This window comes from Lasioglossum baleicum, chromosome 18 (genome assembly GCF_051020765.1).
Source record: "Lasioglossum baleicum chromosome 18, iyLasBale1, whole genome shotgun sequence".
NCBI classification, from domain to species: domain Eukaryota; kingdom Metazoa; phylum Arthropoda; class Insecta; order Hymenoptera; family Halictidae; genus Lasioglossum; species Lasioglossum baleicum.
Window position 1 is genome coordinate 7,199,628 of NC_134946.1, and position 16,445 is coordinate 7,216,072.

Here is a 16,445-nt window from a genome sequence, read left to right on the forward strand (position 1 = left end):
ACCTGTAAAAAATTAATACACTACATAATGTACCCCTTCAGACCATGCAACTTCTGTATACAGAACATTTTCGTGCAACGCATACTTTGGAAGTTGTACAGGTGTGCAAGTTGCGTGAACCACCCTGTATAGTTGGCGATACTTAGGACCGTTCACATTTCGAATTAGTAATTTTTAAAAATTTACTTTCAATTATATTTCGTGTAGATATCTTAGTCTTTCCGATATCCCCAATGCAACAGCTGTTCAGTTAGTTTATTTGCCACAAATTGAGTACTTAAACAACGACTTTGATGATCCGGGTCAACGTAGACCCAGGCACAGCTGTCGGAGGGTTAAACTTGACTCGTGGACGCTATTCGGGCATCCAAAAAGCTTTTATTCTTTATTCGTTGACAAAATCGTTATCGAATTCCAAGGGCACGACCTCCTGTTGTTGAGTAGAAATTAAATGTTAATAATTTTTGGGAATTGAGTAACTGAACATTCAATAGTTGAAAATTCGGTTGGTGGACCGAATAATTAAAAATTGGTCAATTGACACTTGAGCGTTGGAGGGAAATTGTTTGAATAACAATTAAACATGTTACAATATGGTGGCAGGAAAATTTGTGTAATTGAAGGTTCAATAATTGAATAGTTGAGAATGGGTTAAACAGAAATTGAATGACTGAATTTAAATGAGTAATTGAATAGTTGAAAATTCGGTAATTGCATACTTGAAAAATCGAGTAATTGGATATTTGAAAGATCGGGTAATTGAATGGTTGAGAAATCGGATAATTGAATAATTCAGAAATGGGTGGTTAAATAGTTGGGAAATCAAGTAATTAGTTGAGAGATATCGGGTGATCGAATAATTGGAAAATTTGATGGTTGACTAGTTGAAAACCGAGCAATTGAATAGTTGAACAATCGAGTAACAAATTAATTGAAGACTGTTGCATCGTATATCAAAATCGCAATAATTTCTTTGCCATGATTGTGTAGAAAAGATTGACAAAAGTGTCCTCGTTCTTCCAGAAGCAACCGTGTCCGCACAGATCAAATTGCAATTCGGAAAGTGTTTCAAAATAAGCGCCAGTGCCAACATATCGCGCCAGTTGCTTGGAAAATGTATGACAAATCCGCATTATTTAAGCGCGGTGAAATCTGTGCCGAATTGTCAACATGTCACAAGTGTACAAAAGCTTTTTTCGAATTCGCCGGACATTTAGAAATGATCGCACGTTTATTCGAGACCTTGACAGATCACGAGGTTGATGTGTCTGAGATAAAGACAATTGACACCTCGAATGTATACTACACGCCTTCGTTTCTGTATTCCAGGCCTTGCGTAACCCGATCGGGCACGAGGGAAGTGCACAACAAACTCGAGAAAAATCGAAGAGCGCACCTGAAAGAATGCTTCGAATTACTGAAGAAGCAGCTACCTTCGCAGGACGAGAAGAAGTCTTCGAATCTTTCCATTCTTCACGCGGCAATCAGGTATATACAGGTACGTGGCAGTTTCGTCTCATTCCTCAAACTTATTTGCTCCGATCCACCTATCGATTTGCTTAAATCGTTGCTTAATTTTCCGTTGATTAGGCTGATAATTAATTTATTCCATCCTCATTGTAATGTAGGTACTTTTTGTCACGTCAAATATGTATTTTCAAAAGTTTCCAAATGTTCACTTATTTTCTCTAAAGTGTTTCAATTATTTCAAAGAAATCAAATTGGAGAAGAAGAACAATTTTAAACAATTAAAAATAATTCACACGTTTTAAAAGAATCGAAATATTTGTAGCAATTAAAATATTAGGGATTGGAAATAATTGAATAGAATGCTTGAACGAACAATCGAAATCTTTCGAAAGAAGCACGCGAGGCAGCAACGAAACCGCGATCGGCGACCTTATCAGTCTTAGTCCAGTCAATGAATGCTCATAAGGGGGGCGTAGAGGGAAATGAAAGGAACACAATTTTTAACTTTGGGACTTTGTTTGGACTAGTTAGGAGGTAAACATACTAAAAGTCCCTACTCCTAGGAGATGAGCGGTGTACAGGGGGGCACGTAGAAGTCACCTTTTTCGGTTTTCCGCTTATATTTCGGAAACTATGTGTCCTAGCGATAATACCGTTCCATACAAAATTAAAGCTAACAAAATGTGCTATAAGATTGATTCCATTCAGTTTTTCGCTATCTCGCATAGTTTCCGAGATATCCGCGCTCAAAGTCCACTTTGGTATTATTTGTTCGAGTTAGTGTTTTTGATTCAATTTCAACTTTAATTTCAACTTCAACTTCAATTTCAACACTCCAATTTCAACTTCAATTTCAACACTCCAATGTCGACTTCAATTTCAACTTCACTTTTCCAGTTTTCACTCCCATTTTTCAGTTTCAACATCAATTTCTCAATCTCAACATCAATTTTTCAAATTCCACTTCACTTTCGACCTCACTTCTTCAATTTCCACTAGCATTTTTCAGTTTCAACATCAATTTCTCAATTTCAACTTCAATTCCAACATCAATTTTTCAATTTCAACTTCAATTCTAACATCAATTGGTCTACCTGCTGATCTTCTACTAAATTGAAGACAAAATCGGAAAATTGAGGTTGAAATTGGAAAATTGAAGTTGAACTTGAATAATTGAAGTTGGAATTGAGAAATTGATGTTGAAACTGAAAAATTGAAGTGGAAATTGAAGTGGAAATGGTAAAATTGATGTTAAAATTGAGAAATTGATGTTGAAACTCAACAATTGAAGTGTAAATCAAAACTCGAAGTTGAAATTGAAAAACTGATATTGACAATGAAAAATTGAAGTTGTAGGTGAAGTTGAAATGGATCTAGTCAAAGGCAGATATAGACAGCTGTTTAACATAGCGCCGAGATTGCATCTAATCTTTGCTGATCGCATAATTATGAGCGATAGATGACCGAGTCGCGGGAAAGTATGGGATCACCGCCCTCTGGCATCGGCGAAGGCAGTTGCGCGGTTCATATCTTCCATCTCGCGTTTTCTCCCTAAATGCTTGCCCTCGGTCTCGGCCGGTTCCATTTCTCCAGGCCGTCGGAGCGGCGGCTGTCTCTCTCTCTCTTTCCGATCAGTATTGTCCACTCAGTCTGTCGTCTCGTTCTATTTCCCCGTTTCTCGCTTCGGGCCGTCCTCCTCGCGCCCAGCGGCGCAAGACGCTCACCGTCCTCGTCCGGAACCGGCACCATCACGCTGTCTCCGACTCTCACACACGTATGTATGTATATGTATTCTCTCACGGACGCGTCTAGCCGTGGTCGAAGCCCGCGTCTACATCAACTCCACGTGACCACGCGGCCATCGGCGCTGCGCCGCATGGCACGTATCTACAGCACACACTCTCGCTATCCGAACTTTTATCGTTCGGCGCCATTGTTGGCGACTCCTGAGTTGTCCGCACTGGTCCGAACGCCACGATTAGCTGGACAAAATTCATCCCGAGAAATCGTCAAAAACTGACTCCTTCGATGTAATCTACAGGCTGGTTCAATACACATTAGCACATCGTCATCTTCGCTGTTCTTGAAAATATGAAGAAACTTTATTGGCCAAAGCTTTCCGGTATAAAGAGGATTGCAATATGGCAATAACAGTTTTTCTGTGGCTGAAAGAGTCTCGGAGATTTCAAGGTCACCTTCGCTATTTCAAATGGAAATACATATAACGGCAGCTAATTTCTTCCTGAATACATAAAAATACGCGGTCTACACGTAACACCTTACCGTCCTACTGCTACTGACTCAGACTCGCAACATAGGAATGGTAGGCTACGAGCGTATTTCAGTAATTACTTCGATCAGTGCCAAGATTCTCAAATATCAAATACTAAACAATTCGATAAGGTTTGTCCCCTAGAATAAAGGGGCGGCGGGAGGGGCGCTGAAGTTTTCCACCGCATAATGAACAGCATATAGATCAACGTCTTTATAAAACTCCGCGGAAAGTTTGTCGCGAACCTGGCTCGTCTGCGCCAGGTTTAAAGCCGATAAACCAACACAACAGCCGGTTATGACGTTCTCCGCAGGCCAGCGTTCGTTTCAGGCCGGCGATTCAGTGCAGTTTCATAAGGCAAACGATCAGTGCGGCACCTCGTGTCAGATAGCGACGTGCCAGATAAGGTGAAAAGAAATGGAGACGTTATTCGCAATATTCGTGGCGATACTGTTTGCGAATTCAGTCGGAGGTGGCCGCGACCACGTGCTTGTAAGCTGCGCGTGCGCCTATTCATGTAACGACCTTCGTTCTCCTTCCTCTTCGGCCCCCTGCCTACGCTCTGTCTCACTCTAGCCTCCGCAGATACCTCTCTGCTAGCAGCTATGTATGTATGTATCTATTCTCTTTGTCTGCTATCCCCACCATTTATCCCCTCCCCCGTCTTTCTGCGTGGCGGAGAGTATTCTTTGTACACGGTGTGTTGTCCTCTTCTTTTCACCACTGGCCTAGCGAAGCCCTCGCGCACCGTGTTTTTGCCTATCCCGAGGCAAAAGTCCTCGTCTACTGTTTATATGTATATTTGTCGGTGTCAGGTCCCGATAATCTCTTCTCTCTCTCTCTCTCTCTCTCTCTCTCTCTCTCTCTCTCTTTCTGCTCCACTGCCTCGTTCTCCTTTTTCTCTGCCACCCCGCTCCTAATCATCTAGAACCTTGCGCCAGGGGATCGTGTCAGCCACCGGAGCTGTTGAACTTGCAAGCGATTCCTACACTAGGTGTTCTCGAAATATTCGATTGAATTCCGATTGGGTTACTGATCCAAGTCTAGGTCCGCCTGCATCCCTCTTGCTTTACCCCTTGCAATATAACGTCGAGTCAGACTTGGAGCAGAGAATAACCCAACAAAAACATTCTGTAAACAGGAGCCAAGTTCTTATGGCCGTAAAAAGTTGTGAGATCAAACAAAATACGGCCGAGTTCGTTAGCTTAGAAAAATAAGAATAAAAATTAGTTAAAAAGAACGCTATTTAATTTTTAAACAGTCACATGGAGGGCTAAATTATTCAAAGTTGGCCGTTACTTTTTAAACCAATGGCCCTAAAACGTGTTAGGTAGCGGAAATATGAAGATTTGCTAAAAAGTCGATGTTCGATTTTCGGGGTCATTACAATAACTTCCCTGTAAATCGGGCAGTTAAAGAGGAGTTGGTCCTCTCATATGTGAGCATGGGTGTCCCTAAGCAATTGAGTAACCAACGTAAAATTCGTTCAAAGTCCGTCTTGGAAAAATTTTCTGGATAGTTTCATGTTGGTTTACACGTAAGAAATTGTTGTATGACGACGCAAAAGGTTAACCACCGAACCACGTGTACCGTATCAGCAGCGTCGACACTGGCAGTCGCGTGTGCGTCTCCCCGCGAGACATTTACCTCCTAATTCTGCGTTGCACGCTTATCAGGTTTTATCGGTTTTATCGCACGTTATCGCGCTGAGGGCAGCAGCGAATTTTTCAAAACACTTGCCGTTTGTTGTCACTTAACCGGACGCGTGCATGCGAACGTAAGAATGAGAGAATGATTTGCAGCCAGCCATACGGGATTGTAAATTAGAATTCTCAGTTCTTAAAACATGAACAACCGTTTACACGGGTATCGCGAAGTCGTCGTTGAAGATCTCGTAAAAATCCTCTTATCTGCGTGCACCGCCAGGCGCATGAAATCTTCGGCGAGAGTCAGTCTCGGATTTAAATTGCATACGTCAAGAGTTTCGTCCTTGCACAGACACTTTTTTTTCTCTCGTCCAACTTCTTCGAAAGCGCGCATATCGTGCCCGGGCGTCGGTGTTGGTGTTCGCCATCACGTGCACGTTCCTTCACGCGTATCCGTGCTGACGTCAAACGCGAGCCTTATCGTATTTCGAGGCAGAGGTGTCCTGAATCTGCAGGAGTATCATGTGACATTCCTCGTGCGAGACTGTATTCTTGAAAGTGAAGCGAAAATATTTTCTATTGGCTTTCTCTCGCTTCTCTCGCATGGACGGAACAATGAACCTAATCTGATTGTAGTACATGACCTTCGAACCGTCCTTCGTTATACTTTCGACCAGGGGTGGCCAACCTTCTGCATACCATGCGTAAATTTTTGTCACATACGAGTTCAGATGCGCCATACAGCTCGAGCACTTTTTCTACCTTCTTACGTTCATTGTTGCGGTTGAAAAATAGGAATAGGGGTAGGATCTGCTTCGGTTAGGGGAGGACAAGGGATAATTCAATCACGCAACTAAATTAATTAACTTATAGTCCGGTTAATGAATGCTCATAACGGGGTTGTAGAGGGAAATGGAAGGAACACAATTTTTAACTTTGGGACTTTGTTTGGACTAGTTAGGAGGTGAACATACTAAAAGTCCTTACTCCTAGGAGGTGAGCGGTGTACAGGGGGGCGCGTAGAAGGTTTCCCCTTTTTCGGTTTTCCGCTTATATCTCGGAAACTGTGCGTCCTAGCGATAAGACCATTCCATACAAAATTAAAGCTGACAAAACGTGCTGTAAGATTGATTCTATTCAGTTTTCCGCTATCTCGCATAGTTTCCGAGATATCCGCGCTCAAAGTGCACTAATTGCGTTGAAGAGTTAGCTGGTCAAATAAGACAAGAAACGTCGGATATCTCGGAAACTATGCGAGATAGCGAAAAAGTGAATCCAATGAATCTTGTGGCACATTTTGTCAACTTTAATTTTGTGTAGAATGGTCTTATCGCTAGGACGCACAGTTTCCGAGATATAAACGGAAAACCGAAAAAGGGGACCTTTTACGTGCCCCCATGCACCTCGCTCACCTCCTAGGAGTGGGGACTTTTAGTATGTTTACCTCCTAACTAGTCCAAACAAAGTCCCAAAGTCAAAAATTGTGTTCCTTCCATCTCCCTCTACAACTTTTCGTTGACTGGACGATTAAGCCAGTTGAGAAGACACACGTTCATTGGAGCACCGATCTACAATAGTGAGAAATGATCCTTTGGACGAGAGGGCTATCGCTATCATGTACACTCCAATTTCCATCCTATAATTGTAAAGTGTCGAAACATTGCGACGAATTGATGAGTAAGAGGGCTGTATAAATTCAACTGAGAGCTCTCAGGTGTTGAAAATATGAAGATGGATTCAGTTATGGCGCCTACTTCAAAAGAATAAGTATAGGATCCAATGCGCCACTTGTAATCATCCAATGCGCCACGTTTGGCGCATGCGCCACAGGTTGGCCACCCCTGCTCTTTAGACTATTCTCATTCATTACTAAACTGCGAATTTTAAAGCAATACAAAAACAGGTTCTGTTCGTTCAATTATGTTTGCGACGCCAATGAGATACAAGCTGTCGTGTTGGATGTTAGATTTAACAAGTGGTTAATATTTGCACAACAAATTGATTAATTTGATCGGTGCTTGTCTACCACACAATACAATATAATTACAAAGCCGAACATGGACGGATCAGGGATTAGGTCAGTGCTGGGCCCGGTAGGGGCCCCCCAAACGCTTGCTTCCCCCACAAATACTCTTGTGGAAGGGGACAGTGAGCGGTGGGCACGCTTTTGCCTGAATTGGGGCAAATGTGTACTGGATTATAAATAATTATATGGATATATGTATTAATCTCAACGTTCTCGGTAGACACTTGTTCAACGCTTCGATAACTTTGTTGTAGACGTTGAGGAGGAAGGAACGGGACTGCGAGCATGAGATGGAGAGGCTTGCCAGGGAGAAAATCGCTGCCCAGCAAAGATTACTAGCTTTAAAGAAAGAGCTCACCGCCACGTGGGATCATATTGACTTTAATACTCTTCTGCCGGAACAGAGTTCGGCTACCGACGTCACCGCTACCAAAAGCGGTAAGTCCCAAATCCTTCCTGCTACTTCACACCAGTTTTTTATTAAATGTCACTTTTTATTATCTATTAACACGTCGAATGCACAAGCTCTAAATAAATACCTGTTTTAGCACTATGATCAGCGCTATGAATAACAATTATTTGTTATTTGATAATGAAGATTTCATCTTTCACTAGAATTCAGTTGATTTCAATATTAATAAATTGATGATTTTACTACATAGTTATTTAATAAGTCATTAATAAATTTACCCGTATATGGCGTTCAATGTGTTGATCAATGCAGATTCAATATTACACCGATTATGGCTTCAATTTTTTAAATATGAAGAAAATGATAATTCTAAAGCGGACCCTACACGGTCAATCGGAATGACAGTCACGTCGAAGATTGACATTCGGATTGATCGTAAAAGCGGATTGATGAAATGGACTGACGGATTTTTAGACATTTGGAAATCCGAAATCCGAGCTTCAATCACAGGAAGTGGAGGAGAAACTATTTAACAGTCTTCAATAGGTTTTCGTCCATTCGAAAATAATTTTTATAATCATCAGAATTTGTTACCGTCATCTCACGGAGCAAATTTACATGAATTTATTATGATTGAAGTCAGGATCACAGTCAGGATTGACAGTCTGACTGTTCAATCAGACTGTCATTCCTGATTGACTGTGTAGGGTCCGCTTAAGAGAGCTGAGTGTATATTGAAACGATGTAAAAGATTTTTGAAATAGCGCATTTTCGAGAACAGCGAGCCCGCACATTTGTAGGTTATTTTTGTTGCTTTTTTATGATTGCGTTGAATGTTTGTTATGGAGTAAATTTCGCGAAAATAAACTGTTGAAGTTTCAGAAAACATGGAGGTGGACGTGACGGGGCTGGCGCGTGGGGGCACGAGGTACAGCAGCACCAGCAGCCTGAGCAGCGCGGCCACGGCTAGCTCACCGCAAACGCTGCAGTCCACGAACACCACTCCCAATATTCATAATCAAGTCGCGACCGCGGCAGTTGTCTGTCAGACCCAGGGTCTCAACCTTGCGCAAAGTTCTAGGGAAAGTCCGCCGGCAAGTTCAAGTCCCAGAACGCCAACGCCTAGCATTCCTACCCCGGCACAGGTAAATCCCAACGATTTTTTTTGTTCTCGAAAATCATTGAAATTAGCTGAATGACAGCTTTCCTGATCAGATGGTAAGGTAATACGGGATATTCTCGACCATCATTCACATTCATACGATTTAATTTAGATTTATAAGGGCCAGAATACAATATGTAGGCACACACGAGCGAAAGGCGTTCTAGACGACCAGTTATCGAGATATGGGGTCCCTCGAGAAAATAGTGAAACTTCTAATAATTTTATGTTGATTGTATTGTCCAACAAATTGTAACATTTCTTGGCGAAAATCGTTTTCTACATCAGTTTTCAGAGAAACAGAAATAAAATTACATTGATAGAATAATTTATGGTAAATGGGTAACATTAACATTGGCAGTCGCCTGCATTCCCTCACGAATGATTTTTTGCTGATTCTTGAAAGTCTACCGACAAGCTAAGTCCTAGAACGCCAACGCCTAGCATTCCTACCCTAGCATAGGTAAATTCAAAGAATAAACACGGCTGAGTTATTACTGCGCAGATACTGATTGACATAACTGAGCCTAAAAAATGGGGAAAATATTTACTACCAGAAATGTTACTGACGATTAGTTACCTCGAAATATTTTGACCACAATCCATCATGTTTGTAGAGATCCAACGAAAGTATTGAATTCCCCACACAATTTTCTAGAAATCCTATAAAACATCTAATTCCGTCAATAATTCTTTTAAATTTCCGCATAATTTTCGTCGTGCAATGCATGTTATCAGTACAACCTGTGAACGTACTCATATTTCTCATACTTGAAGAAAGTTTCATTGCGATAATTTTTTTCTGTCAAGATTTAAAAAATTAATGTTTTTATCGAAATATTTTAACAGGAAGTTTTGGGCGGATGGATTTGCACGATTGGTTAGAATATCAGCTTGGTAACCTTGAGGTTCAAGGTTCGCACCCCAGTCATGTAACTTGAGCAGCATATATTAACGGTTGTACAGTTTTTCTCGCGCGGGAACATTCGAAATGATATTTCTAAGCACCGACCAGCCCGTTGGGCACAGCGTGATCAATTAGCGTTTGTGTGTGAAACGGTGCGAGAGAAATTTGCGTCTTAATATATATAACTGGTCACACTTACCTGTGTGAACGGGTTTATATAAGTGTGAACATTTTGTTGTTATGCCGCCGCCCCCCTGAAGAAAAAACACACTGAAAAATTATCGCTATGAGAAAAAATTACAATTTCAGCTCTAGAGAGATCCAGCCTATGTTTTACAGAGATTTCGATCTTAACCCTTAAATGCACGATATTTTGTTTACAGTTTGTATTTATCAAACATTGCTAAAAAAGAGTGTATATTAAGGGGAAAAAATCACATCTTTGGAAAATATTTTTGATTACAAAATTATCATATGTTGCCATATTTGAGGTTAGAAAATCTACGACGCATGAATGGCGCGCACCGTATACAAATATGTACATGTAGTCCAGTCAATGAATGCTCGTAAGGGGGGTGTAGAGGGAAATGGAAGGAAACAAAGACCCAAAGTTAAAAATTGTGTTCCTACCATTTCCCTCTACAACTTTTCGTTGACTGGACTAATGTTAGCGGTTTGTTGCCTTGTGGCTACAATGCGTAAAAAGCATCCAAACGTTCCTGCAGTGAATGTGAAGCCAGAACAGAATGTGGAGCCAAACGGCAACACAATGCATTTAAGGGTTAATTTTATGAATTTTTCTAAATGAGAAAACTTGGTACCCTCTACTAAAATCGGTCAACTTAATCTCTTTGCCTGTGTGAAATAACCTTGACAGCTGTATGCTATTGTATGCCATGTAAAATCGTATTGTACAATGTGGTGGCTGTTGATGGAGGTCATTGATGGAACATAGTGAGAAATCAAAGGTCATAGTGAGGATCGATCAGTAGCAGTAGTAATTACAGCAAGTTTTTTAAATCCTTCCGTTAAAATTGTCAAAATAAGCCCCCATACACTGTGTTAATCCTTCAACAGTGGAGCCCGAGTCTATTTTGACCCAGAGTATCAGGATTGTCGTCTTTAAAAATATGTTTAAAAAACTTGATAAATGAAGTGGATGGTTTGGAGCATCATCAATTGGGTGTTTGTAAAATATGTTCGCCATCGAAGGGTTAAAACGTTGAAAATGTGATTGGTTGCCAGGGTTACCAGATGAAGTGTATACCTCGCCAAATGCTCCCCGTCTACCACGAATTCTATTCTGCTCTAGCGACTCTTTGCACGAATGCGTGATGTCACGTTATTCCCACTACCACCGTTCGGTGTAGCCAGATCAAGACTTGTCTCTCAGTCTATCTATGGAGGGGGATATCCCCCGACAACCTCTATTTCCGGTCACGTGACTAATACGGCAATGACAGAGAGGGGCGGTACCTCCATTCTCTTAAATTTCTCTTGTCTGGCTACACCAGATTATGGACTGGTGATCACTAGAGGAGAATCTAACGATAGATTCCCTTAATCCATATATGGAAAGGACTTTTAGGTTCGAGATTTGACTGGTTCCGTTTGGTTTCAGGAGAAAGTGACGACATCGCCGACCGGCATAGTGCAGCAGCCGCACCAGCTCCACCTGCCGATCAGCGCGCAGATGTTGAACACGAATCAGGGCCTGGCAACGATCGTGCCGACTCTGCAGCATATCGGACCGAGCCTGAGGGTGATACCGGGCGACACCAGGCAGCTGCTGGTCGCCCACACCACTGGCAGCAATGAGTCGCGACCGTTGACGCTGGCTGTACAGAACTCCTCGGATCAATCGAGGCCGCTGATCGCCGTGCAATCGAACACTGGAAGCGAGCCAAGGCCCGTAGCGCTGGTCGTTCACTCGTCCACGGCCAACGACAACCGAGTGACGTTCGTGCACTCGAATCTGTCCAACAACGACAGGCCGTTGGCCTTAGCCGTGCAGTCCTCCGGCAATGACGTCAGGCCAGTCACGTTCGTGCACTCGACGAACGAGGGAAGGCCGATTGTCCTCGCTACGCATTCACCCGCGCTCAACGTATCGAGTGAGTTGATACCGACTCCTATGGCCTACAGGATAACTCTCCAACGTCCATGATTCTTCGAGATCTTGACTGTATGTCGCTAACTACTGCCCATTCCACTGGAGGACATAACCCGCGAGTGGCCAAGAAGCTCAAGCTAGTCGCCGAGCAGTGTAAACACGCCGCGTAATCCGATACCGGGCGGGTATATTGGTGTGAACTACCAATCCAATTATAAAACTTTATTTTTTTTTATGGGACTTTCACCAATATATTCGTGGCATTTTTCTAATAAAAATGATACCAAATATGATACAATTCCGATGATATTTATTTGTGCAATGAACGACGAATGTTTCGGACGCAAGGAAGAACAGCGTATGGGAAATGCTTTGAACTGTGCCGGCGCGCCGCGACTCCTCGCGTCTCTTTCTTTCCCATACGCTGTCCTTCTTTGCGTCGAAAACTTTCATCGTTCATTACTAAATCATTACACAAGTAAATATAAATTGGAATTATATCATATTTGGTACTATTTTCATTAGAGAAATGCCACGAATATGTTGGTCGAAGTCCCATAAAAAAAATAAAGAAGTTTTGTTATTGGATTAGTTATGTTTACACTTCTCGGCGTCCGAGGCCTCTCGAGCTTCGTTGTCCTTTTCTACGTTCGGCGCGGTCTTTGAAGCCACAAAATATAGTGTCCCGCTCATATCTAGGTCGTAACACAGAACCGAGAAACGACTTACAGTCGGACATCACTGTAGCTGGGTCATTCCATGCGAAAGCGATCAGTTTTTTGGGACAATGTCTCGGATTTTGCTGAAATTGAAGTATCCTATAGTCAAAGTGAAAATAGAGAGCGTTTGGGAGCCATCCCTTTTTTTATAATTGAGGATTGTCCTTTATCTTTTAAATAATTAATAATCATCCATTTGTTTGTATTAATAATTGTATAAAATTGTGTTACAGACGCCCAAACAAGGATAAGAACAGGAGACGCGCAAAACACGCATAAAATGGTAGGCGGCGTGACATTGGTCGGTGGAAACGGGTCGGAGCTGACCCGACTACCGGGAGGCGCTGAGTTGAACATACTCCCAGCGAATGGTATGCCTAATTTTCACCGTGTTCAACTCCCTTTCGCTTCTTGACGCAGTTTTCGTTCGCTGGTGTTACGTCTTCATTCTGATCAACCCGTGATGCGTACTATAGCGCTTTGCGCTCTTCTCTGATCTCGTGATGATCATCGTTTCAGTAGTCAATAGGAAACAGTGTCCCCTATTCGCTAACATTGCGCCTGTGCCTTCCATATCGCGTAACGATAACGAGGGAAGACTGTGTCATTGTTTCAAATAACATTTCGTCATTTTTGACGAGCAAATGGGCAAAAAAATGGACTAAAAAATTTTCGATATAATTGAAAATTTTGTACCAGACTTATCAGTCTGAAGTTCGATTATAAAACAATGTGCGTTTAAAAAATGAAAAATATCATTTATAATATTATTAATTCGTTCATGTATTATATTAAAACATTACATCATTTTTGTTTGCATTCAATCCTTTAATACATCCTCTTTCTGTTTTCCAAGCTAATATTGAATCATTAATTGTCTGTAATGTATTTATTTTGGTGGTCAACGTTAATTTGATTAATCATGTTTTATAAGAAATGTATCTTCCCGTCATCTTTGAAAGGTATCAAAAATTGTTTCGAAGTTAATAGGGTACTTGTCCTAATTGCTGTACCGCTAACTTGTTGATTCATGAATGCTTTGATTTTAATTTAATCTATTCAAAATTTATATTGATTCTCTTTCTTTTTATTAAAATATATGTTCGAGTTAATAATGTATTAATTAGTTAGTTAGCGCGCCTTTAAAAATGCTTTGAAGACATTAGCGTGCCCTCAGTTAATATGCTCGTCCATATTTGTATGCCTCCAATTAATATGCCTGCCTAAACATTGCTCCCATAAAAATTGTTATTCTTTTTAAAATGAAATGTACAAATATGCAAATGTGAGATATACTGCTTAGTATGTACTAAACTGTTTGGAAGTGAAAATGGAGTTAGTTAAAAAATGCGCGCGCGCGCGCACGGACACACACACACACACACAAAACGCTTTAAAACTGCTTATTTCACTGTTTAAGTTGTTAAAAATGCTGAGTTTTATAACATATCTAAAAATTATCAAAATCGAAGAGGAAGTAGCTGATCTAAAATTTCACCTTTCAAAAAATTGAACAATTTTATGATACAATATATACCGTATATAGGATAAATTATGTTAATTATCTATTTATTCAGTTCTTTTTAATATGAAAATAATTTCTCTATTTATTTCTTCAAGATAACTTTTACCGCTCATTTAAATACGAAAGCACGTTAATAAGGTTAACCTCTCTAACAGAGACAAGTGCCCTATAAAAAACATGTATAATTCTCTCGGCTAATAATCCATTTATATACATATAAAGAAAAATTATTTAAACAAAATATATTGCCTATGTGACATACACAATAAACAAGTCGAAACAAACACAAAATAAATTATATGAAAATATTATATAATATAGCAAGATTCGTTGTGGCTGTGACGCTTAAAGCACAGTCTTCATGCCGGGAGATCCTTTATAGATCGCGGGTTCGAATCCCCATCCTGTATTCCATTTTTTCTAGCATTTTACAACTACCCATATCTACGAAATGATCACAATGCATCATATACCAAAACACAGAGTTACACTGTTGTTATTCTGTTTGCAAAATGGTGCGAGAGCAAATTAGTCACATCAAGGCAGAGCAATTCGGCAATATCCTTTCGTAGACGAAATTGCTTTGGATTGTGGCTAACATCTTTTTTGTAACTTCATATGTTTCAAATTAGTTTGTTCATCTTGGAGAACGATTTAGTGACTCTACTTATTTCTTGCATATTGTACATAATTATTATAAGTAACATATGGTTATTATTTTTAAAGAGCGGCCCCTAGACGTTCAATAATATTGTCAATACGCCCATCAATAATATTGACGAGGCTCATTGAAAGTGCACATTGACCGTTTAGAAGGGGTCAAACGCATTGATCAATATATTGAAGCATATTGATAGAAATTTTGATTGAAGCGCATTGACGGGAGCCATATTGATGCGCGCATTTACGTTTAGGAGGTTTATTGTCAATATTTCGTCAGTCTCACTAGACAGTGATGCGATATGGTGCAAGATTTCTCGCGCAAAATAAAAATTGTCTACATCGATTGCAAGAAATAGAAACTAAATTGAATGTTATTTCTTCTCTTAATGATTTTAATAGAGGAGCAATCATATATTGACATCTTCAATTTAAAGAATTTTCCAGCAATTTTGAATTTAATATAATAGGCAATAGTGGGATCCGGCGATGAACATCAAGTAAATTATACAGAATGTAATATATAATAACTTAAAAATATAGTATTATTAATAATAAAATAATTAGTAATATTTACGTCTAAATTCGAGAAAACAATTTCGAAAAAACCTTATATAACTTTTATGGATTTGGAATTATTCTGGACAAATCATGATTTTTATCCGCGTTTTTCGCGGTTCAACACACTGTGCGCCGTATTGATAGCTAGATTGACGAGATTATTGAAGCGTATTGACGGGAGCTTCAATATTATTGTCAACCTACATTTTGACAATATTATTAAACGTCTAGGGGCCCCTTTATGCATTGTTATATGTATATTGCTGCATAAGTAACGATGATTATAAGTGACTACGAAATGTAAATATTGTTTTTTATTTTTGTACTTTTACAAAATGACGACTATGAAATAAAGACGAATTATTACATTATTCGTGTTCTGTATTATAATGTAATTGCAAATATATTGTTATCGGGAAGGCTTATTGTAAAACTATTTTTTGCAAACAAGTAGTATCGAGAATTATAAGCAAATTGGTTAGTGCATCGGTTGTATACATACAAACAATACAACGTTTATAAGTTTCAGTGTTAAGCAATTAAATGTTTGCCGATTACAACGAGAAACGGCCGATTTGATCGGACAAATAAAAATTCACAAAACTAACCTACAATTTCGGGTACCCGAATTTTATAAACTTGAGGGATCCAGATTTTTTTTTACGTTGGGGTAAACACTTATTACTAGACTGCGGATTTTATGCACTTATGACAAAAACATGTACGTACAATTTAAAGCAGTAAACATATTAAATAGATTTAGGAACATCAGTGTATCAGTATCAACTGTACGAGATAATCGGAAGAAGAACAAATTTTCTACGTGGCCCCTGTTTTTTGAAATTGATGTAGAAATTTTTTATTTTGCATAAAGATCCGCAGTCTTCGACACAGTTTCCGAGATATAAGCGGAAAACCGGAAAAGGGGACCTTCTACGTGCCCCCCTGCACCCATTTCAACTCCTAGGAGTG

At 40.1% G+C, this 16,445-nt stretch overlaps 1 protein-coding gene across 8 annotated transcripts in view; it reads left to right on the plus strand.

The window, feature by feature from the left end:
• LOC143217995 (uncharacterized) overlaps window positions 1-16,445 on the plus strand; it is a 51,649-nt gene that overhangs the window by 28,734 nt on the left and 6,470 nt on the right. For 7 of the 8 annotated variants that reach the window (XM_076442825.1, XM_076442826.1, XM_076442828.1 and 4 more), the window contains 5 exons: window positions 1,330-1,498; window positions 7,669-7,852; window positions 8,703-8,971; window positions 11,517-12,009; window positions 12,961-13,098. In XM_076442825.1, the coding sequence (XP_076298940.1) occupies window positions 1,330-1,498; window positions 7,669-7,852; window positions 8,703-8,971; window positions 11,517-12,009; window positions 12,961-13,098 (1,253 nt within the window). The remainder of the gene's footprint in view (window positions 1-1,329; window positions 1,499-7,668; window positions 7,853-8,702; window positions 8,972-11,516; window positions 12,010-12,960; window positions 13,099-16,445) is intronic. The other variant, XM_076442823.1, reaches the window with a different exon arrangement.